At 44.0% G+C, this 22,632-nt stretch overlaps 2 protein-coding genes across 3 annotated transcripts; both read right to left on the reverse strand.

The window, feature by feature from the left end:
* Positions 1 to 1,265: 1,265 nt before the first annotated feature.
* pycr1b (pyrroline-5-carboxylate reductase 1b) lies at positions 1,266 to 8,692 on the reverse strand. 2 transcript variants are annotated; one of them, XM_030093024.1, is made up of 9 exons: positions 8,554 to 8,692; positions 7,853 to 7,945; positions 7,166 to 7,236; positions 6,000 to 6,179; positions 5,762 to 5,869; positions 5,516 to 5,629; positions 3,655 to 3,747; positions 2,673 to 2,836; positions 1,266 to 2,268 (listed from the first exon to the last, which is right to left on the reverse strand). In XM_030093024.1, exons 2-9 carry the CDS (start codon positions 7,917 to 7,919, stop codon positions 2,097 to 2,099), a joined length of 969 nt encoding a protein of 322 aa, XP_029948884.1. In that variant the 5' UTR covers positions 7,920 to 7,945; positions 8,554 to 8,692; the 3' UTR covers positions 1,266 to 2,096. The 2 variants fall into 2 exon arrangements, with proteins under 2 accessions (XP_029948884.1, XP_029948885.1); XM_030093025.1 differs by lacking the exon at positions 8,554 to 8,692 and adding an exon at positions 8,067 to 8,336.
* Positions 8,693 to 15,974: 7,282 nt separating this feature from the next.
* LOC115390370 (myeloid-associated differentiation marker-like protein 2) lies at positions 15,975 to 20,291 on the reverse strand. The gene is made up of 2 exons (XM_030094215.1): positions 19,970 to 20,291; positions 15,975 to 18,129 (listed from the first exon to the last, which is right to left on the reverse strand). Exons 1-2 carry the CDS (start codon positions 20,248 to 20,250, stop codon positions 17,490 to 17,492), a joined length of 921 nt encoding a protein of 306 aa, XP_029950075.1. The 5' UTR covers positions 20,251 to 20,291; the 3' UTR covers positions 15,975 to 17,489.
* Positions 20,292 to 22,632: the final 2,341 nt, after the last annotated feature.

The following is a 22,632-nucleotide window of genomic DNA, read 5'->3' on the forward strand; positions in this document are numbered from 1 at the left end:
TCAATTATAATGAGGACATGGCTCTTCACAAACCATCACTCCTTTTCCATCATTTTTACTTCGCCATTATGCACCTGTGTATTGCCTGAATACACTCGCAGGCCTATCTCATTCCAACACAAAGTGGCATTTGTTAATCCAAAATGTAGCAGCTTGAGGCACAAAAAAAAAAAAATGGACCCAGATATCTAAAAAGTACTTTACAGACTGGAAGTCAGCTGCAGCTACTGTCTACTGATTTACAGAAGTATAACTGCACTTTTGTCTGCAGCTCTCAGCCAGTTCAGAACTCGGCGAGTTCACCACAGACGCTGCTGGAAGGTAACTTTCCCTCAAACAGTCAAAAGTTTTTCCACTTTAAACTGCTGTGTGGCTTCAAAGAATTAAAGACGAGGAGAGGGTTGAAATAAGAACAAAGCAGGACTGTAAATGTTCAAATCCTGTTTCCTACAGTATCTAATTTATGGAGATTTAAATCTTTCCTGTTCGGCAAAGCTTTAAGTTCAGACTGGCTCAGATGGACCATTTTCTCTTGAAGCTGCTCTAGGTTTAGACTGTTTTATCATGTGTCTCCTGCAGCCTTTTCTCCCCATCCTCTCCTCTCTTATATGCTCAAACTGACCAGTGCATATGGGAAACACTAAAACCTTGTTCAGCGAGGGTCTGCTGAAGTTTGTTGGTTTTGTTTTCTCACAAAGGACAGTGGTTTTTGAATTAGGTTGCTTTGACCAAAAGAAAAGATGAAGGGAATCTGAAGAATTAAAACCTAAAAAAATCCATAACTCCTGAAAACTTAAAACATGTACATTTGGCATTGAACATGTACATTTTGTACATTAAACATGTACAAAAGCTTCTTAAAATCATCTATTACCTCCCAACGCATACACACAAATTCTTCTTTCGCTCGGGAGTGCCGATTAAAATAAAGAACTCAGGACCTGCCAGAGGAAAGAAGACAGTGTGAAGCTTGTAGTTGCGGCTGTGGAGCCGACGCCGTTCACCGACCCATGCGGCGCTGTGGTTATATTTGCTGCAGGACCAGGTCGTTTTTAAGTCACTGTCAACCCGCAGCAATGTGAAGAGGGTAATTTGATCTTTAGGGGCACGTGTAACTGGGTCACATTGATCATAGGGCGCCATCTGGAGGCCAGCGTGCATTTTAATGAGGCGCTGACGGACAGCGGAGTCAAAGGGAACCGAAACTCCATTAGTCAGGCTGCGGGAGGGGGAAGGAGAAGCAAATCAAGGGGAAATTATAAATTCTGCTCCTTTAATATCAACATTTTGTTCACGTAGCAAATTAGCAGTGAAGCAAGACAAAAACCTAATTACGCAACATAAAGGGGATACAATACACAGTATGGACGGATTAACGGCTGACAGTGTCTTCTGATATACAGCGGCTGAAATTCACTGTGTACAGTTTAAGCTTCATCATAGATTGACCATTCTCTAAGGAGCGAACATTTATTCTGTGCCTTTGGGTTTTAAGACGCACACACACAAAATAAAAAGTTGAATTCAGAAGTCTAATAAAGCTTGGAATGACACTTTTATAAAGAAAGATACACTGTGGGTCAAAGGGCCAAAGGCACAAAGTCCATGAATACCAAGTTTAAATCTGACAAATGTGTGTTTGATATATATTCAGTCTTCGTTAACAGCTCATTATTGTTGGCCCAAAAAAAAAAAAAAAAACATTTCAAAAAGAAACGAACATAGTTTACAGTGTGGTTTTCCTTTTTTTCCCCCCTAAGACATTGAAGACATCTGTAAAAAGCTTGTTCTGAACACCAGCAGCAGGACGCTGCGGTGACCTGCCGGGTGGCTCCAGCGGCTAAACAGAGACACGGTACACACACTGGGCTGATCAGACCTTATCCCCGCTGCGGCGGTGAGACGCGGCGCCGCAGCTCACCTGGTCCACGGCTCTGCTGTCCTCATGTCGCTCACACTGACATGGCTGGGGTTTTAAAGCAGTTCCGAGTCTATTTCAATATTTGGCGCATCTGTTGAGGTTGTATCCGCACGAGTGCACGCTGGTCACCTGCGTGTGTGTTGTTGAATATGTGTGTGTGTGTTGTTGTATGTGCTCAGTTTTTCTTCTTGATCCCAGAGGTGCGATTGTTAAACAGGTTGATGCCTGTTTTTCCGTTGCTCACGCCGCTGACGGTGACGCCGGGCTGCTGCAGCACTTTGTCCAGCGTGGTTTTCTTGATGGCCGCCGGCGAGATGCGCTCCTGGTCCGCGAGGTACTGCAGCTCCCTGCCGGAAGAACCAACAGCCGTCATCAGACGCACTCAGAAACTAGATCACATTCCATACCACATGAGAAAAGGTGGCAAACTTCAACCGATTTGAAAATAATGTGACGACACGTCAGGATTTCTACGTAATTTCCACATATTTCTCACTATATGGTTAAACTCATTCCGTCCTGCTGAATGTTGATGACTTCCAGCTCAATGTCACGTCAATAACTTTGGCTCATTTATCAGAAATAAATGCTTTCCAGGTATTACACAAGGCCCTGGTGATTATCTCCGATAGGTTATCAGGGCAATCAGTCCTTATCATTGAGGAATAAAATAATGATTAATTGCGGCCTCATTTAAATTTGTGACCAGTTCGGTGCGAGCGCGGAGATGCCGGTGGGGTGGAGGTCTCACCGCGTCCTGATGCATGAAGCCTCCACGGCGTTGATCAGGAGGCTGCGGAAGCCGCCGCTCTCCAGCACGTGCAGGGCGTGGATGGTGGCGCCCCCTGGGGAGCACACGTTGTCCTTCAGCTGTCCGGGGTGCTGCTCCGAGTCCAGCAGCATCTTCGCCGCCCCCTGAGGATTTTATTTAGAGAGGTGGAAGATTAAAATTGGAATTTTTTGTTTAATTCAATTTTTTTTTTTTTTTTTTTTGCTTTTACACTTTGTCTGGTGGTTTGGCCCACGAGCCTTATGTTTGACAACCAATTTTAGACCTTACCAAAATAGAAATTTGAAAGTCGGCATAGCTTCTACAAGAAATGTTTGTTTTCTTCCATCAGCGAGACAGTAAAGAGCAATAAAGCATTATATTAAAGTGTTCATACTAATAAAAACCTCAGTTCAGTTTTGTGGTCTGATCAGTAGTTTGTGATTCTAAACCAGACTCATGGAAAACGGGAGTCAAAGCTAAATATGCGATCAGTTGAAGACACCAGTGCGGAGAATATTCAGAAAAAAACTTTAATAAAACAATCGTATCCAGTCTTCTAATTTGATAAAGTGCCAAGCTGTGATCTGACTCCAACACTAAACCCAACCACATTAGCTTTTATGCTTAAAAACAGCAATTTTAAATTTGCCGTTGCCCTGCAGAAAACAGATCAAAATAAATCCTTTTCGGTTTTTTTTTTTCTTCCTGCTCCTGTTTTTTGGGCGAGCCAGTGTGCCCCGTAGGTGTTTATTTTTCCTGGCGTTTCATTATTCCATCGAACAAAAGTCAGCAGTTATCAGACAGTAAAATTGCTGGGTGCACTGAAAGCAACTCAATCTTAATGAGTTTTCTGCCTCCAAACATGCACGGCAGCAGATCAAGGAGATTTAATATCGAGAAGTAAGTTCAACAAAAGAGAAACACACACACACAGACACACACAGTGAGAGCACACACTGACCAGCAGGGCCTGAGCTCCCAGCCGGACGGCCAGCCTCCGGGGCAGACCCATCTTCACCCCTCCGTCTGCCAGAGCGTCCACGGCTGTAAACGCCTGGTGGAGAGCAGAGGCGCCACAGTTATTCTTCAGAGTTTCGCAGACGTGCCGTCGTCACGTCCAATCACACAACTCATGAGACGCTTTTCATCGGATTGTCATCGAGACCACAGCGTTGGTCTCAGATTCCGGGCGTGTGTACGGCCAAAAGAGGTTAGTCCTTGTTACCATTAACAGTTTTCACAGAAATGTGGGATGATGAGCGACTGCTTTGGTGCGATATTCACATAATGAGCTCCAGTTGATCAGGCTCAATTAAACACATTAACTAAAACCCAGCAGCACGACTCCATCTACAGCACAAACTAACCAGGATTAACTTAACCAAACACTGATGACTAACCTGGATCTATTTAGATTGTATAACTCTCAGTAATGTGCAGTCAGTCAATCTCGTCTGATTGGATGAAGCCATTGAGGGAAGACAGGACATTTGAAATGACTTGTATAAAAGCATTAGGCTCTTTTTCTGTGATTTCTGGTCGTTTCTTCTACGATACAGATCTCACACTCAGTCTAGGACAATGGAGTCAAACTCAGTTCAGTTCAGGAAAGAAACAAAGAACAAAGAAGCAGCAATATATTCTGATGTTCTTTCTTTGATGAAACGAATTAAAAAATATTTTTTTCTTGAAGAGTACAGAACATTTTGAGGGAGGGCGTTTCATGTTATGAAAGCTTAACATTATTTCACGTCACACGTTTAGAGCATAATCAATTACTCATTTAGATACAAATGCAACACTTGGGAAGTATGAAGCACCAGCAAAACAAACAAACAAAAAAAAAAACCTTAAATGATGGGTAAAATATTCAGACTTTTTATTGATCTTTCAGGAAAAAAAACAACCCCCACCTCTGATTTGTTCCACACAATATTTCGTCAGTCAGACAGAAATAAATGGAAACACACACAGAACCATTTCCACTATATTGAAAAACACCTTCCTGAGCTCAACGCAGACAGCTGATAAAAAGCCACAGACACAATTACTCTTAATTTCCTCATCTGCTGCTCATGTCTGTCTGCACACAGTACGTCTGACGTGACTGTTTTAGGAACAAGACGCTGCACCGCGGGGCTTTAACACGACTGGACCTCATGAGGAGGGCGCCATCCAGAAAACACACCGAGAGTAGGGCCAAGCACTGAAAATTACTTTTCAAAATCAAAGAATTTGGCCATTTTCGGTCCCTGACTGATGCTGAAAGACACTGATCAAACTCAGAGGTACAAAAATAAACATTTAAATCATTTATCATATAAACTTTATCCGCAGAAACTTTCTGCTCCCATCTGCGAGGATGTGCGTATTTTCCTCAGTATCTTATCAAGAAGTGAATACTTTGTCATTACCGCTGGCACATAGCCGGGTGAATAATTTATCTAAAATATTAAGACTGGCTCTGAGAGCAGACAGCAGAAGATAAAGGTAAATAATGGCAGCCAGTCTTCCAGCAGCAGAGTCTATCAGATCGGTTCTACATCAGTCTGAACGAGTCTCAGCAGCCCTCAGCGGATCAAAACGACAGTCTGGAGAGAAACAATTCACCAAAGCAGAACCTGAAAGGGCTTAATTTCAGGATGAAGTCTTCATGCAGGGCCAGTGGTGTAGCGGTTTGAGTTTAAGTGATGACTCTAAAATGGACCGTAGGTGTGAGTGTGTTTTGCTTTTCCCTTTTTATTTGGTTTCTAACAGTAAAACTAAAATCCACCTCCACCCAGGATCCGTCAAGCTGTATGCGTTATTCTGAAGTCACTCACGTAAGCCGGCCCGCTGCCGCTCAGACCGGTGACGGCGTCGATGAGGTCCTCCTCCACCTCTGTGCAGAAACCCACGCTGGCCATCAGCTGCTCCAGTAACTTCCCATCCTCCACCTGAAGGGCGAGAACTCGTCGGTGAGGAAGTCCCTCTCCGAGCTCCAACACACAGCTAACTCACTGCAATCATAAAACCTCAGGATTCATGTTTCACTTCTCCAGCAGCCAGCTGAAGTGGTATTTTCTTACCTCTGCGTGTGTCCCGGTGGCGTACACCGTCGCTCCCTCTTTCACCACCACTGGAGTGTTGGTCATGCACCTCATGACTTTAGGAGCTGTTCGATACTGAAGCAGCTTCTGGAGAACAAAATACAGAAATCTTTAATATCCTAACAAAAAAAAATAAATAAATAACACTTTGACAAAGCAGAAATCATGCAGCAGCTGTGGATTGCTGAGTTATTTCAGGGGCCAGAGTGACGCGGACCTTCTCTATGGAGCTGATGGTGACCCCTGCAGCACAGGACACGATGAGGTGACGGTCCTCGATGTCGGGTCCGATCTCGTCCAGCACGAAGGGGATGATGTGGGGCTTCACGGCCAGAAACAGGACATCGCTCTTGTTCACCGTCTCTTTGTTGCTCGTCGTCAGATTTACACCCATTTTCTACAAATTCAGTAGGAAAAGAAGAAATCAGTGATTAACGCTTGCCTATAAACACAAATTAAGAGTTTCACAACTGATGATAAACTGTCAGAAGATATAAGCCTAAACAATGCAACATGCTGATCGGGGCCACCACTGCTTCGTGCACGTAGTAAAAGCAGGCTGATGCTTTGACACACATGTAGGCGGCCGCAGTAATCACAATGACTCACTAAGTTACTCTGCATATTGATTACAGTTGTTTCTGTTCATGTTGAGTCAGGGAAAGTAAACAATTAATCATTAACTCTGAATAAATATCCAGACTTGACTAACCTTGGCTCAGTCGGTCAGTTTTATTGTGAAACTGGAATTAGACCCCAAACAGAAGACGACGTCACTTTTTCAGACCCAGGTCCAGAAAAAAAACCTGGATATGGTTTTCTATGATAATATGATTGTTGCTCTGCATTCTGATGCTTTGCCATGATAGACTTGATAAAGCATTCATTCCCTGGCACAGTGACAAATAACTTATTCCTATTGTAGTACCTTTAGAAGAAAACTGCATAATATGCTACATTTGAATGTTATTTAATTTTTGCACCAAATGATGCAAATAATCAAGACTGAACAAGTTCAATCATTTCTCAGCAGACATTCATTTGTGTAAAAAGTCATAAAACTAAAAGAAATGTCTTGTTTTCCACTTATTGATGCTTTTTAAAAGCTTTCCCTCCTGTGATTTCCTGGCAAATGAGCCAAGCACAGCCAAACATCTTAGTCAAAGCACTTAACCTCTGATATTCAAACAGCTATTAGAGAGCGTTTTGTTTTCTAATTAACCCAAAACTTGTTGGGATTATTAGTCAGATTTGAAAGAGATGATGGGACAAAAATAGGAGGAACCATAATGACTGCAATTATGTTTACAGTCTAAGTTTAATGACAGCGACAGGCCTAGCAGAACATTTAACAACAAAGGCATTAAAGACTGAGCTCCTCACCCTCAGGCCTGACACAGTGGGCAGGTCGGTGTCCGGCGAGCTGGCTGTGATCCTGTGAGTAGCAATCACACCTGGTGAGGGGCAAGAGGAGGTGCAGGGTCAGGTGAGAGGACACGGTGGGAAATACTGGCTTCTCAGTCCAGAATGGAGCAGTTCAGCAAGACAAGAGATGCTTTACCAAGATCTGAAGTGACTAAATGAAGTAAGTTTAAACACTCTTTTAAATGATCACATTAAATTAGAACGAGATTGACAGAAAGGTCAATATGGCTCCAAATCTATAGAGAAACAAGCAGCTCTGTAGTCTTAAAAAGTAGAGCTGACTGAAGTCTTCACAACTCTGTTTATTCACTTTAAACACTGCCAAGCCAATTAATTTGAAGTTGACATGGATAATTTAAGCTATGCTGCCTGCTTTGTTGCAGAAGAGTAATCTGTCATGATCTACAGTGTTGGCGTGTAAGCAGTAAATTCTCCTGTGTCTGGGCAGGTGTGTCGCGACGTGTTTAGGATTTGTGTTTGGCTACGAGCATGTTTTGATTCATGTGTTTTTATGGGTTAATAAAAAGATAAAATGCTACAAAGTGAATGTTTTATTTTTACATATTGATGTAAAAAATGTGTAGAATAATTAAAAAAAAAAAAAAAAACAAGTGTGAATGTGAGTGGATCTTGGCCTGGGCTCACCTGCAGCAGTGAAACCTTTCACCAGGGCATGAGCCAGCTGGCCCGCTCCAATGAACCCAACACTCATCCTGCCAATGATGTGGCGTTTCTGCCCTGTGAAACACACACACACACACACACACACACACACACACACACACACACACACACACACACACACACACACAGTGAGAAGGTGTCTACAGACTTGAAAACAAAGCCCTCTGATACACACCATGTCATTCACTTTGGAAGAAGAGTGCAGAAAGAGACTTTGGTGGTGATGAAATCTGGAGAAAAAAAATCCTGTAGCTGGTCCACAGACAGTGAACAGTGATGAAACACCTCCTCTGACACACTGAGTGACACTCTGAAAGCTTCACACACACATTAAACTCATCTACATGAAACATTTCAAAGAAACCCTGACAGCTCTTGCTGCAGGCTCCACTCAGCTGAGGACATTTAGGGTTTCACCTCATTAACACCGCTGGATTTTTAACTGTCTATGCACAAAACCCACCGCGCCGGTTTAAACTCTGTTAGGTCCAGAAGTCGTCATCTTCAAATGTTTGCTAACGAGCTGTCAGTTTGTGAAAAATTATCTCCACTTGATGCTTATCAGAGATAATAGCTTTTCTTGCTAGCTGGTGACCTCCTGTGAACGGCTAGCTGCTGTTAGCACGAAAATAGAAGAAACGGGGTGAAACACAGGATCATACCTCCGGCTAGATGATCCGCCTGGTGTCACTGGGATGGCAGATGTTGGTTGTGGACGTGAGCGTATCTTCCCGGAGACAGGAAAAAACAAAAAAAGCGGCACTTTTTTTGTGTGTCAACGTGGCTTCCTTTCTACTCTTACTTCATGTGGAGGACTTCGCCGGTAATGGACAGCGATCTCGACCAATCAGAAGAGAGATGGTGTGAACGCTCGACCAATCAGAAGCTGTATCGGCAAATGTGGGCGGGCTTTACGGTCAGTGCCGCCCAGTTGCATCAGCCCTGAGGTTTCAGCGCGCGGCGTTGCCTGGTGGAATATAGGTCAAATAAAGAAGGGGTGACACGTGGTGGTCTTTTTCAGACAAAACTCACAATTTAACACAACACCAGGACTCAGCAGCATATTTCCATACTATGTTTGATCATTTCCAGGAGAAAAAACCCAGAACTAAACTCGTCTATTCACACCATATGCCTGACTGGGAATCCAAGGCTGAGAGCCTGAGGCATGAAACTGGAGCAGTTTGTTTAAAAATAAGGTCCTAACTAGCACCATAAACCTGACCTTATTTAAGAGACTGAATCAAATGTCATATCAAATTCATACAAATTCAAAACTTCAAACTACAGTAGAGGCACAAACCTGTAACAGTAACTGAAGTGAAAACCAGAAAGATTTTTGTTGGCAGGTATGTTCAGCATATGAGAATATTGCTGTGGTTTTTTTAGAGCAAGCAAGGCAATTTTATTTATATAGCACCACTCGGTCCTCTACAAGGAAATGCATAAAAAAAGGAAAGATATTTAAGGGTGAATACATAAAGTAAAAGCTTTATTTGAATTCAAGTTGTAAAATAAGTAAAATCCATTGCTAAGGCAGTGTGTCAGAAAGCTTGTTCCACTGGTGAGGAGTGTAGAAACTAAAAGTTACTTCACCATGTTTCTTCTGACTTTGAGAACATTTAAACTTCCTCTTGAGGTCCTGAAGTCTGGATGTTTCATGTTTTAACAATAAATCTGAGATGTATTCAAGCTCGAAACAAGTCAAACCAATATCACAGACACAGTACTCAAGTCAAATAACTTTATTTCTAGAGCACTTTAAAACAACTGCAGCTGGAACAAAGTGCTACAAAATCATAAAACCATAAAGTGCAAGATAAAATATAACAACAACAATAAAAGACATTGATAAAGACCATTCAGATTTAAAAACAAATGAAAGAATCTTAAAATGAGCTCAAAAATGTTTGAGCAGCCGGTGGAGGGAGGTTGTGATGGGAGTTATGTGTTCTCTCTCACCTGTTCCAGTTAGTTATCGAGCATCAGCGATTTGGACGTACATTACAGTTATTCAGCTGAGATGTAATGCAAAATTACTCTGTAAAGCAAACTATTAATTTCTTCTTAGATAAACTGACTGCAACAAGTCACGCATTTGAAAAAAAGGGGAGAAAGGGCAAAGAGATCCCAGAAATCAATAATAATGCCACAAATGCTACAAACAGGCAAATAATGACACAGGCAGGAGGTCAATAGTAAGAGACAAAACAAGAGACAACTTAAAAGACATTTCCACAAAACCAACTTGAACAGCCTAAACATGTCTCTACAAATTCAAAGCAACAAAAAGAAAGGTTCATGACTACAAAAAAGCAAGAAAAAAAAAGGCACAGAATACCAGTAATTGTTTTTTAATCAAAGAAATGCAATTTAAAAGCAGTCATGCATAATGACACTGCATATGGAACAAATTTATAATTGTAATGAAAATACTGACTTGGAGTAAATAAAAAACATGGCAACGACAAGAGGCTACCTCAAAGATTTGATGTAAATCTAAATAAGACAACTCCAACAAGCAATAGTTTAATGTTTGCATATGTGAAATGTGTATATATATTTTAATATTTCAAAACACTAATAGTTGGAGTATTTTGTATTTCACATGAGACTATCTGATCAATTTCTGCTGTATTTTGAACAAGTTTTATCAGTGACCCACTTTATATTGTTCTCATGTTCATTTATCAAAGTAAAATTAACTAAAAACTGAAGTTCTACATGAAGAGTTTTCTTATTTTCATATTTTTGTATGTTTTACTGATGTTTGTTGACTTGTGGGTTTTTCTCTTCAGGTGAATAAGGTTTGTTAAACTTCTTGGCTCCATGCTGTGAATTTCTTTATGAAGGGTAAAACTTCAGATCGATTTTTCAGTATTTTTTTTTTTTTTTTTAACAATGACATTAGGAAATAGTTGAGTAAGAGAGCTTCTTACACCACTCACCGCTCGAATTCTGCTGGTTTTAGTATATTTCCTGTTACAGTGTGTAATAACACAAAGACGTTTTCAGTCGTCAGCCTTCTGTTAAGAGATTTTCCATTTGTTTCCTCTCCCTGTAGATTTGGTAAAATATGAAATTGAAATTTGTGTTCGCTAATAAGCTGCGAAGTCAGGATGCAGTATTTTTTTTTTCCTTTATCTCTCTCACTATCCCCTGGTAGTTCACTGGCACATGCGCTCAAAATTAGCCTTGAACTTGGCCTGTAACTGTCAGTTTGACGCCTGAAATCTCCCCTCTGCACGTTTTAATAGGATTGACCCTCTTCTTCTCCATCTGCCTGTCACTTCCTTTCATGTTTTGAATGCCATACCGTACCACGCCGGGCTAAATTTACTCCTCACAGGATGAAAACGGTATGTCTCCTTTTGGGGAAACCACATTCCGTTTATTTCCTCACAGGAACGCGGAGCGAGACATCGAGCACGCTCCCGTCTCTATGTATATCTGTGTACATACAGCGAAGGCTGGAGGCTGATCCCTGAAAGCACCGCCAGCTGTTCAGATCCTCATCTCCCGCAGTCAGCTGAAAGCAGCACGACAAAAACTGAGAACTAAACAAATCTGTTGTTGGGATTCTGTCTGTTTTGACTCCTGAGGAAACTCTGCACATATTCAAAGGACACACACATATTTTAAGGACCTTTAAAAACCACTAAGAAAGAAACGGTTATAACATCATAGCTGGTGGAAAAAAAGCCTGCTGCATGACAGAGTCTGAGGACAACATTTAAACAGGCTGAAGAGCAGAAACTAGAGTCCAAATCCTCAGTTCATCCTCACCCAAATATCTAAGAAAACACGTGAAACGTTTCTAAATTGTTGCAGTTTACTACAATGAAGTGAATTCGCCATGGTTGTGTTTGCAGTCAGCGATATGAACCTCAGACATGCCGATCCTGAGTGGTGTGGACGTCACTAGTCTCATGGATGTAGCCTGTCACACCTGGCTGTGTATAGTTGAAACAGTGCTCTGCTGGGGCAGCTTAAAACTGTTATCCAATTGATTGCACCGAAAAAAAATCTGACCCAGTCCACTTGAAAAATGAAAGTGGACCACTCGCTGTTTAACCAAGGTGTGACCACATTTCATCAAGTGTTTCTCCATCCTGTCAGCAGCATCTGGCATCAACGCTTCAGCCGCGACATGCACAGCGACTTCCTCTCAGTCTTGTTTGTTGAATTTGGCAGACCCAACTGAGGGACTCTGAAACAGAATCAACAAATGTTTTTGAAGACCGTAAGACAGTGTGCAGGAAAATCCTCAAAAAGACTCTGAGCTCAGTGATAAAAACTGATTCTGGACGACTTACAATTAAACAAGATTCCTTTAAACAATTAAACATAAAACTGACACCACGTCTCACAGACGCTTGATTAAATTGAAAGGGGTCAGAGGAAAAGCGAAGTGGATGTGAACCATGGCTTCCATGAAAAGGTGTTCATGCTGTGGGTCATCGACAACAGGACCAGAGGCTTCTCAGTCGAGCGTCACACCACCTTAAATCTGCATCAGTCGATATGCTGCAGTTATCTTCAGTGACTGAGAGTCATATCATATTGGACCGTAAGATATGCAGGTGATTTCATGGATTCCACCTGGTTTCTCTCGCAAACCTCAAAAACTGCTTCACACAGATTTTTCAATGGTATAAAAAGAAGACAGCTGAGCGCTGTGTAAGCTCATATTCATAATAAAACCAGAACAATTTAGGGAATTAGGGAGCAATGTTCTCCTCTAATGACACCTTGTGTTGTTCGGTTTGTGGAATAATTAAAAAAAATAAAAAATAAAAAAACAAACGCTGTCGTCTGAACCTCGTCTGGAGCGAGCTGAAATTCTCAGAGACATTTTCCTGTAACCGCGCCTCCACGTCTGACAGACAAAGTCAATTTGCCACTGCCTGCTTCAGCGCTATCTATCACTCAGACTGGGTCTGTGTGCTGAGGCGTGACAACACTCATTCGGTCTTTCTTTTTTTGACAAAACCCCAAGAGATTTATTAAAAATACCAGAGAGCACAAATCTTGTTTTTCACTTCTCGGTACACAGTGACAAACAGATCTAGGTGGAGCTTTCACAACAAATTGTTGCTGGCAGTGATTAGGGTCCCATGGTGTGTGTGATTGTGTGTGTGTGTGTGTGTGTGTGTGCGTGTGTGTGTTTGACAATGCCAGAGTGAGAGAGCAGGACTGAGAAAATGCAAGCGAGAGAGAGAGAGAGAGAAAGAGAGAGAGAGAGGAAAAGTAGCTTTGTTGAGTACAAGAAGATGTGCATATTTAATATCAAAGACAGACAGAAAATCTTTCCCAAGTGTTCGACTCCCTCCTGCAGTCGGAGACAGAAATGAGTGACAAAGAGAGAAAACAGAAGGAACGACAGCGGGGAAGTTGAGGCACCCGGTGTAATGTCAGCTTTCAATTTAATGTCAAACCCGAAACTAATAAAGGATTTCCCACAGCACATCGCAAAATCTCAGGAACAAATCAGGCTGAAATCCTTAAAGAACATGTAGGAGAGAAGTCGTGCAATCGGCCGTAATTCTGTTGTTTTGTGCGTCTGCCGCTCAGCCAGCGTTAACTCAGAGAACTAATCAAATAAAGCAAAGAGAAAAAAACATGACCGGTGAGGTTGACATTAGCATGCACGATGTTAAAGAGAAGAAATCGCGAAGCAGAAGGATTCAGGAGAATATCTGCTGTCCTACTACGAACCGGCCATTTGTAACACATCGGAGGTCATTCAGAGGTCAAGGGAGAGACAGAATGTGACAAGTTATGTTTCCTCGTATTCTCACATGGTTCACTCGTCTCTCACTTTGGTTTTGATCTTGCTCTGACTTTAACTGGTTGAAGACACTATTAAAGATGTATTTTTGGCAACATGCAAACTCCACACAGGAAGGGCTGAACCCATTTCAACATATGGCCGATCAGCGGATATCCTCTGTTCTGATGCTGATAGATTCTTCTTCTTAAATGCTCTTATGGCATCTGGTAACAGACGGAAATTATATTGTAACACTTCAAAATCACAGAAATAAAACCAGCACCTGACCTGTCAAAGTAACAGATGAAGGTTATTTGTTTGATTCGACAATATACAATATACAAAAAGGATTATCTTTGTTGGGTTGAAATGGTGAAGATAAAACAACATATGGAGCCAGGAGTCACGCCACAGAGCTGTTTACAGGTTAATCTACAGGAAAGCTGTTCAGCCTGATGCAATCCTGCACAGCGTCCCTGCAATAACACTGACTTTTGAGCCGGTGTTTCACGTCTCACGTCTCTCAGATGTGTGTATTGTTCCATCCATCCCTGAAAACGGCGCACCCATGCTGCTCCGCGCTTCCTGCAAGGAAACCAGACGCGGCGAGCTGGCATGTCTTCAGCTCCACCGGGAGCAAAGATTTACTCTTCAACAATGTTCCACACAACATTTGGCGAAAGAGAAAACAAGAGCCGAGAGGCGCGATCGGGGGGGGGAAGCTGACATCAGCACCGCGCGCCGTCGGAGATTAGTCACGACGGCGAGGCCAGCCGTCCCTCCACGAAGCCCCCAGCTGGGAAACCAGGAGGGGACAGTTATGATGGACACCTGTCGCGGCACATCTCCGTCAGACGGGTTCACACACTGCTATGTTTCAGACGGAGGCCCGCGGGGGAGGCAGAGGCCCAAAACGTGGAACAGCTGCTGGATGGGGGTCTGCGGGAAGCGTCCGGGCTTTCCGCTCTCTCCGTGGCGACACCGGCCATCAGTTTTCAGCGGCGTCGCTCTCCCGCCTCTGTCATATTTCACCGATGTTACATCTTCCTCTGGAAATGTCAGACGAGCGAAAATGAACCGAGTCGCAGCTTCCAACGAGCTGATGAAATAATTAGGCAAAGAAATCACCCAAGGATCAGAACTCTCTGGCAAACTGCAAACACACTCAAAACCGGAATAAATGTTACTTCAACTAAACAGTTATCAAGTTCTGCAACAGCAGTTTACAAAAAACCCCTTAAATCCTCCCAATCATCTGCTCCATCTACATGTGCACATTATTCGCTTGTATTGACTTAGTATTTTACATAAATTGGCACAGCGTTTAAAATAGCAAATCTCTCAGCCGCACAGTGACGTTTTCTGCGGTCTTACACAGATTTGGATACAAGAGCAGCCAACTGGTGCCGGATTTGCCGCTGAGCACCGAGACAGTTTTGTGAGACGTATGCTGTGCCACCGCCGCTTCCCGAGGACTTAATATAAGACGTCCGCGGCACGCGCAGATGTGACAGGGCGCTACATTGATCCTGGATTAGAGAGACGAGACGCACCGAAGTGACCAAAGGGGGAGGAAGAGGAGGAGGAAGGAGGTGACTGGCATGGTGTGTGAGAGAGGAAGGCGAGGCGAAGCTCTGGAGAGAAGAAGTTGGAGAATTGAAATGTTAATGAACAGGAAGAAAGAGGGACTTAAAAGATCAGGTGTCTGTTTTATCACAGTGAGGGATCATAGAGCTGATGGGCAGAGCTCCGTCTCCTCGCCTTTATCAGCAGAAGATGCAGAGGCAGCAGGAGAGAGAATCACACAGTCCAATGATTAAATAATTAAGCAGCCAGATCTGAGATTATGTATGAGACCCTGCTGGATAATGCTCTCAGGATGAACGAGAGAGTCCTGGACGGACGCCTGATGAGACGATCCAGATGATCAGCCCATCGCTTAGGTCGGATAAAGGTCACCAGTCCATCACAGGGCGCGCGCACACACACACACACACACACGGAGACAAACAAGCAGATACACACTTCCGGGCAACGTAGAATCACAGATTAAGCTCAGATGAGTGTCTTAAGAGTGTCCGGGAAAAACCAGAGGGCCAGCAGGAAACCCGTGGACGCGCAGGGAAAACCTGAAAACTCCAAGAGAATTCTGTCAAAGTCAGACGTAGGCTGATAAATGCAGCACGGTGTGTTTGAATCATCAAAGTGCAGATTCTGTGTGAGAATGACATATTAAAGAGTAACTTACAGGTAAATCAGAGTTGTTGTCAGAGAAATGATTACTTTAATCCTTTAAATTTTTGTTTAACAGTAGCTTTTAAGCAGATATATATGTAAAACAAAAAAAAAAACCTTCGGGCTCTTTCTGTGTGGTGTTTGCATGTTCTCCCTGAGTATGTGTAAAGTCAGAAACCAGATATTTGAGGTTACCTGGCAGATTTACATTGTGAGTTTTTGTTTGGCTCTTGGTGTTTGCTCAGAGATGAAGCGGTGACCTGTGCAGTGTGTGTCCTGTCTTTGCATGTAGTCAGCTGGGATCAACTCCAATCCCTCTTAGAATAAAGTTTAATAGAAAGTGGGTGGATTTATCAGTTTGTACTATTTTGGCTTAATAAAACAAGGCGAGTGTTTCCTGTATGTGTAACAGTAGATGTGTCCCTTCCAGACTCGGCACTGCAGATCATTTGGAGCAAGCTGCTGCAAATTGAGCCATTTGGGGTCAAAGGTTGGGCTCAGGATGCCCCGCTGGGGTTCAAACCAGTGAACTTGAGTTCACTTGCTTCTCCATAAGTGAACATGCTGGTTTTGTTTTGCTTTGAAAGCTCATAAAACGCATGTTAGAATTTGTAAATGAAATGAGGGAGAATCACAAAACTTATTTTCTATGACTATTCCAACAATACAGGAAAAAAAAATCCTGTTGGTCTGGGTCTTTAACTCCTGTTTGGTCTCTACAACGCCCGACAAAGAATGTCTTGAGTCTTCGGCGGCTGTTCCATTTTTAGCAGCTGACTGTTCGGTGGTGCACAGATGGCTCAGAGTCCATTTCTGAGAGCCTTTTCAATGAACTGGAATGATTACAGCAGCTTTATGTGAGTAAATTAGCAAAGTTTATTCAAGTGTAAAATCACTTAGTGCTCTGACACACTTTACAAAGACCATCTATCCACGCGGATCATTTCTAACCACCGAGGAAAAGGCGGCAAACAGCTTGCTGATATCTGACCTGGGAGTTGAGGACAGAACAGGTCAGAAGTCCAGACTCCCGCCGGTCACGCTGACCAGCTCCACACCGTCCAACTGGGATTATTGTGTTTAAAGAAGCGTGTCAGTTCAAACTGCAGGTCATCCCTGCTGCAGAAATCAAGCAGAAGACTCGATTTTAAAAGTGTTTCTTTTGCTTAACGGGCCGAGGGAAGCTTTTCACACCAGCCTCTTATAAACGCTGTGTCATGGCTTCGGTGAGACTCGTGCTTATTTTTGGAAGCTGACAGTCCTGAGTCGGTTGGTGAGGGGGTTCGCAGATGACTGGGATGCCACAGATGCCGGATTTACTATTTATATTCAAGATGCTCATGCATTATGAGCAGGAACTCAAGCAGCGAGTAAGACTGTGTGTTATTCCACAGGTCGGGGATCAGGGGAGTGCCGTGGATTAGGAGGAGGACATACCAGGAAGTCCGGGACGCTTGGGCGAGGCTGATTCTCAGGGGGGGGGGTTCTGTCCTGAACCTTAAACCTTTATCACAATGTCACTTTCAGTTTGATTCCATGTCTTCAAAAGACAAAGTCAAACACAGCAATGCTTCCAGTGAGGCCTTAGACTCAAGAGTTAGCGTTCGATGACACAAACTTGATCCTCTGGGAGTAGATCAGGTCTGCCGTGTACAATCCAAAGTTGAGGAAGGAGAAAACGGCCACCACCACTTTGCTGTCGTACGGGCACTTCCCCTGCGGGCAGGACGAGGGTCTGGACGGGGAGCCGTACTTTGGGTCGAAGCAGAACACCGGCCACACCACGGACGCGCTGAGGTAGAGCAGGACCTCCAGCAGCGTGCAGACCACCACGAAGCGGTCGAAGGGCATGCAGCACACGTTCCTGGTCCGCTTGCACAGCGTCATGATGACGACCAGCGCGGTCAGGGCGAAGCAGGACGCGTAGACCACCACGCAGTAGACGGTGGCCTCGTAGCGCCAGTACTGGCTCCCGTTGGCCAGCGCGCCGAAGATGACGCAGGCCACGAAGCCCTGGACCACCTTGAGAAGACCGGAGGCGGTGGCCATGTAGCCCACCACGATCTGCCCCGGCCTGGCTCGGCACAGGACCACCTCAGCCCCGTAGGCCAGGGTGCCCAGGATGGAGCAGACCGACACGGCGATCCGGAAGTCCCGGACTTCACAGCCAGCGTAGGGACACTCGGATCGGACGAAGAAGAGCGGGTAGACAACCGAGGCCGTTACATACCTGCAGGAGAGGACAGAGGAGCACGAAACCGGGGATGAGAACCTGCAAAGTGGGAGAACATGCAATCTGACCACAGACAAATTATACCTGAACTGCAAAATTTCATGACTATTAATATCCGAGGACCTGTAGCGGAGCCAGAGTGGGGGCAAGGGGGCGGTCGCCCCAGGTCCCACAAGGTCATAGGGCCCCGTTTCATGTGATGTGTTCACATTTACTCGTAAATAATTTATTATAATAAAATGTGCAGTGTGTGTCAGAAGGTATACGCATATGAGTGTGGGCTCCAATTTGGCAATTCTTACATTACGACTGTCCATGAATGCATCAGAGCTGTGAGCCAGCGCTGATTGGCTGTGCGGCATTAAGCATTAAACAGTATGCTAAACACTATGCTAGCTAAAATTAAAATAAATAAATAAAAATTAAAAAATATTGTCTTTATCAGAATGCTGTGGTCTTAAACACCTGGATATTGGAATGTGTCTTGTGTTGCTCTCAACTACAAGAGACCGCCGAGTCTATTTTTTTTTTAATATACGTGAATTCCAAAAGATATAGATAGCTGTGTCTATATCTATCTGAATAGATTGTGTAATTTTAGACCAGCTGTGTTCATCTTATATTTAAGCTGTATCAAAGATGGTACAGATGTAGCCCGTTACTTTTTATCTGAGATTTCAGCACCACGGACAGCGGACGCTCTGAGATTGACCCCTGTCAGGTGTCAGTCTCTCGTCCTGAGAGGAGTCGAGCTGATTATCAGGGCCTGAATTCATCCGATAGCAATCTGAGCGTGGACTGAAAGAGTAAAACTGAAACAGTGAATGGAAAAGTTAAACTTTCATGTAAAAAACATTTATTCAAGTTAAAACTACAAACTCTCATTTTTACATAAAAAAAGTCTAAGAGATCCACACAATGCTGATTCATTTGAACATTGTCATGTAAATCCTCTCAATCCAAGACATTGCCATCTTTGAAATATTCATGCATGTGTGCCGTGACGTCCACCTGAGTCATGTTTGTCCGTGCTATCCTGAACGCTCCTAAAAATAGCTAAACCACATGACTTTGCTTCACCGTTTACACTGGATGAATCGAATCTGAGGGCAGAATGAGGAGTTTTCATCAACAGCTTTGTGACTGAAACAGATGTCTGTAGAAGAGGAATAAAATGTTTCAGATTTATTCTAACTGGCAGAGGAAGAAGTAGAAGAGAAAAGTTTAACACTGCTGCTCTGAGTGTCATCGAGGAAGACAGGAATTGTGTTTTAACTTATTACACCAAAAACTGTTGATAAAAGACACTGAGAGTAAAACCAAAATATTGAGCTGGGTTTCATCTTATGAGGACTAAAATACAGTAAATGCATTTCTGATTCATTTTGCCAGACGAACACCAAACAAGCTGAAGCAGCTTTTAGTCCCACAAACTGACACAGCTCTTTACATCCGGGCTTAAAGCAGACTGTTTACCAGTGAAATGATATACTCTGTCATTTTAATGCTGCTTGGATATTTCATTTTAAAGCATTTTCAAATTATTGTGCTGAACAAAGATGCCAAATGCCTATGCCTAAAATGTAAAATATGTATAAATATAGGAACAAAACAAAGTACATTTTGAAGTGGAGTACTGTATATAAAGTTTAGATCTTGCATGTTCTGTCTGCGCATGAACGTCAGGTTATCTGGTCACTCTGAGGCGGCAGGAGTGTGTTTCTGTGTGTGACCTCTCCGGTGTGTATACGGCCTTTTACCACATGTCAGCTGAAACCCCCATCTCTCCCCCTGACCCTGCTCTGCTGTTTGTTTGTTTGTTGGAAACGGGACTCACATGAGGGTGGCGAAGGCCGCGCACGTGACCGTCAGGTTGTCCCACGACAGCGGCAGGAAGCTGTACAGGCGGGTGGCGTCCAGGAAGAACACCACCACCGACATGGCGAAGCAGAAGCACCAGGCGGCCATGCAGAAGACGCCCTGGGAGCCGCTGTAGCCCGCGCTGTGGGTCACCATGGCGATGACGGCACAGCCCATGGCCAGCTGACAGAGGCGGGCCGCGCCCAGGGGCGAGCACAGGGCCTTCTTGTTGAGGTAGGGGCCACCCTGAGGATCCATGACCGTCGACAAACCAGTAAAGACGAGTCCTTCAGGGATCAGAGCTCCTCAAAGCAGGACGGCGGGGAGCTTAAACAGGTTCTGTGATCGTATCCGGCATCTTGGTTGCTTGTTTCAGAAAATAGCAACGAGCATCTGAAAGAAAACGTGTCTTCACCTCTGTCCTCTCTTCATTCACTTCCACTTTTGCTTCTTTTGCCTCTGTTCAGTTGAAATCCCCTCACTGTCTCCGGACGGGGAAGTCCACTGTGAGAACGTCCCGAGTCAAACCAGAATGTCTCCTCTTGTTTTTGGCTCAGTACCGCTTGTAAACACGTGGCAGAATAACCAGATCCTCAGGTGTTTGTGAATCAGAGCGTGGCATCAGGCATGCCGGACGCCGTGTCAGACATGACTGGGATCTTCTGTCGCAGCTGAACGGCCTGGCACACCCGCTCACCTTTCAGCCGAGGGGTCACGCTCCCTTCAGTGCCACCGGGAACCCAGGAAACCACCGAGGAAGTACCTGAGGAGCTTCGACGAGAACCCGCCGAGCCTTCTGGGAGAGCGTCCAGACTCAGACTCTCCTCCTGAACCTCACCCGTTCACCCATTACACTCTGTCCTGTCCTCCTACTTTCGCCCGTCACACACTTTCTCCCTCCTCGTGGAGCCTCCCCGTGCCGTGAGGAGGGGGAAGCCGCCGGTCAGCCAGACCAGACTGGGAGTTATTTTGGGTTGGGCCACGGCCACACGAGTCTCAGCGGGTTGTGTACATGTGTCGGGGTGTGGAGGCGAGGCATGCCGACACGAGGGTGAGAAGACACGCAGATTACAAAAGTGAAATGCATAAACTTGATCAGCATATCAGGAAATGTTCCCATCTGGAGGCACGACGAGTATTTTATGTGAAAGCGTGTGTTCAGACGGAGTCTCCTTTTTAAAGGAATGAGACATTAAATAAAAACATCTGATTAATAGATTACCTAAAAATAAAGTGGCTCCTGCACCACTATGGGTGGTGAAGATCTTCATCAGCATCTGGGGCTTCATGGTTTGGGACATCTCTCTTTACTACGGAGTGGACGATTGGACAAACACGTGCCTGAATATCAAGGAAAGAAGGACTAAACTGACATGAACCTTCAGCAAATGTGATGACCGAGGATATTCAGAGGACTCAGGATACTGAAATGGCAGCGTATTGAACTGACGTCCAGGATAAAATTGAGAATGGATGGAATTGGGACTCTACTTGAGTAGAACTGAGTATGAGTGAGAGATCCCCACACATCAGGAGATGAATGAACGTACAGTAGAGTAAGGTGATGAGGATCTTCCATTCATCGGGTATGAAGGGCAGAAAGCAAAAAATTAAAAAAGAGCAGTGGTCTAAGTCATTTGAAGGTGATCAAAAACTTGCTAGAGAGTTTATTTTTTTAGCAAATACTGTCATTCTTCATCCACCCTGCTGTAAATAATTCACTCACGCACCAGTCTGAGACGGCAGTTCATTCAAAGGACACAGCAGAACCGACAGCAGCCTTCCGAACATCACAGCGTGTTGACCGAAGAGCTCAAGTTGAACTCACAATGTTGCAGTTTGGAAATCTCAAATATTCAACATTTAAAGGTGAAGTCCAATTTGAAATAAGTGACAAATCCAGAATCAAGGAGTTTTCTTAAATATACTGATTATATGATCCTGCAGATATGGATTTACATGTGAAGTGAAATCTGACCTGAAAGTGTCTCTATGATTTAGTCACTTATTGATGAGGCTGTAAATTACTGCTGAATATCCTTCCATTACCGTCACGTGAGAACCCGCAGTGGCCACAAAACCTCAGAGAGCGGAAGTGACCTGATGGACCCACAATGAGAGTTCTGGAAGAAGTCCTGCTGCAGTGAGCTGATCGGGGGACTCCATCACTCCATCGCAGAGGATCTAAAGCGACTGATGACTGTGGAGGAGTGAGGAAGCTAAAGCCTCCTAACACCAGCGAGAGGGGGCTGCATTTACCAGATGAAGGAAGCGAACAGAGGCACAGACAAATATCTCTAATCTTTGCTGCTGAATATTCATCAACACTCTCTCTCTCGCTCTCTCTCTCTCTGTGTGTGTACAGGACTTTTTGTGCTCCAGGTGGAGTTTGATCTAAAATAGAGAAAAAGTTCCACAAAGTTGATGAAAACTGCTGGAAGCAATTTGTTTGAACTGAACAAACAAATGTGAAAAGCCTCCAGCTAAAAGAGAACAACAGAGCCTTTTAACAGTACGGAGAGAACAATGAATGTATAAAACATATGTTTTATGATTAGGAATACCTGCTCACAGCTGAGGACGCAGCCCTCAATTCCTTTACAGTTCCTCCTCCGTCAGTGACTTACAGTGTTCCTGCTG

The sequence above is a fragment of the Salarias fasciatus genome, chromosome 6, assembly GCF_902148845.1.
Source record: "Salarias fasciatus chromosome 6, fSalaFa1.1, whole genome shotgun sequence".
NCBI lineage: Eukaryota > Metazoa > Chordata > Actinopteri > Blenniiformes > Blenniidae > Salarias > Salarias fasciatus.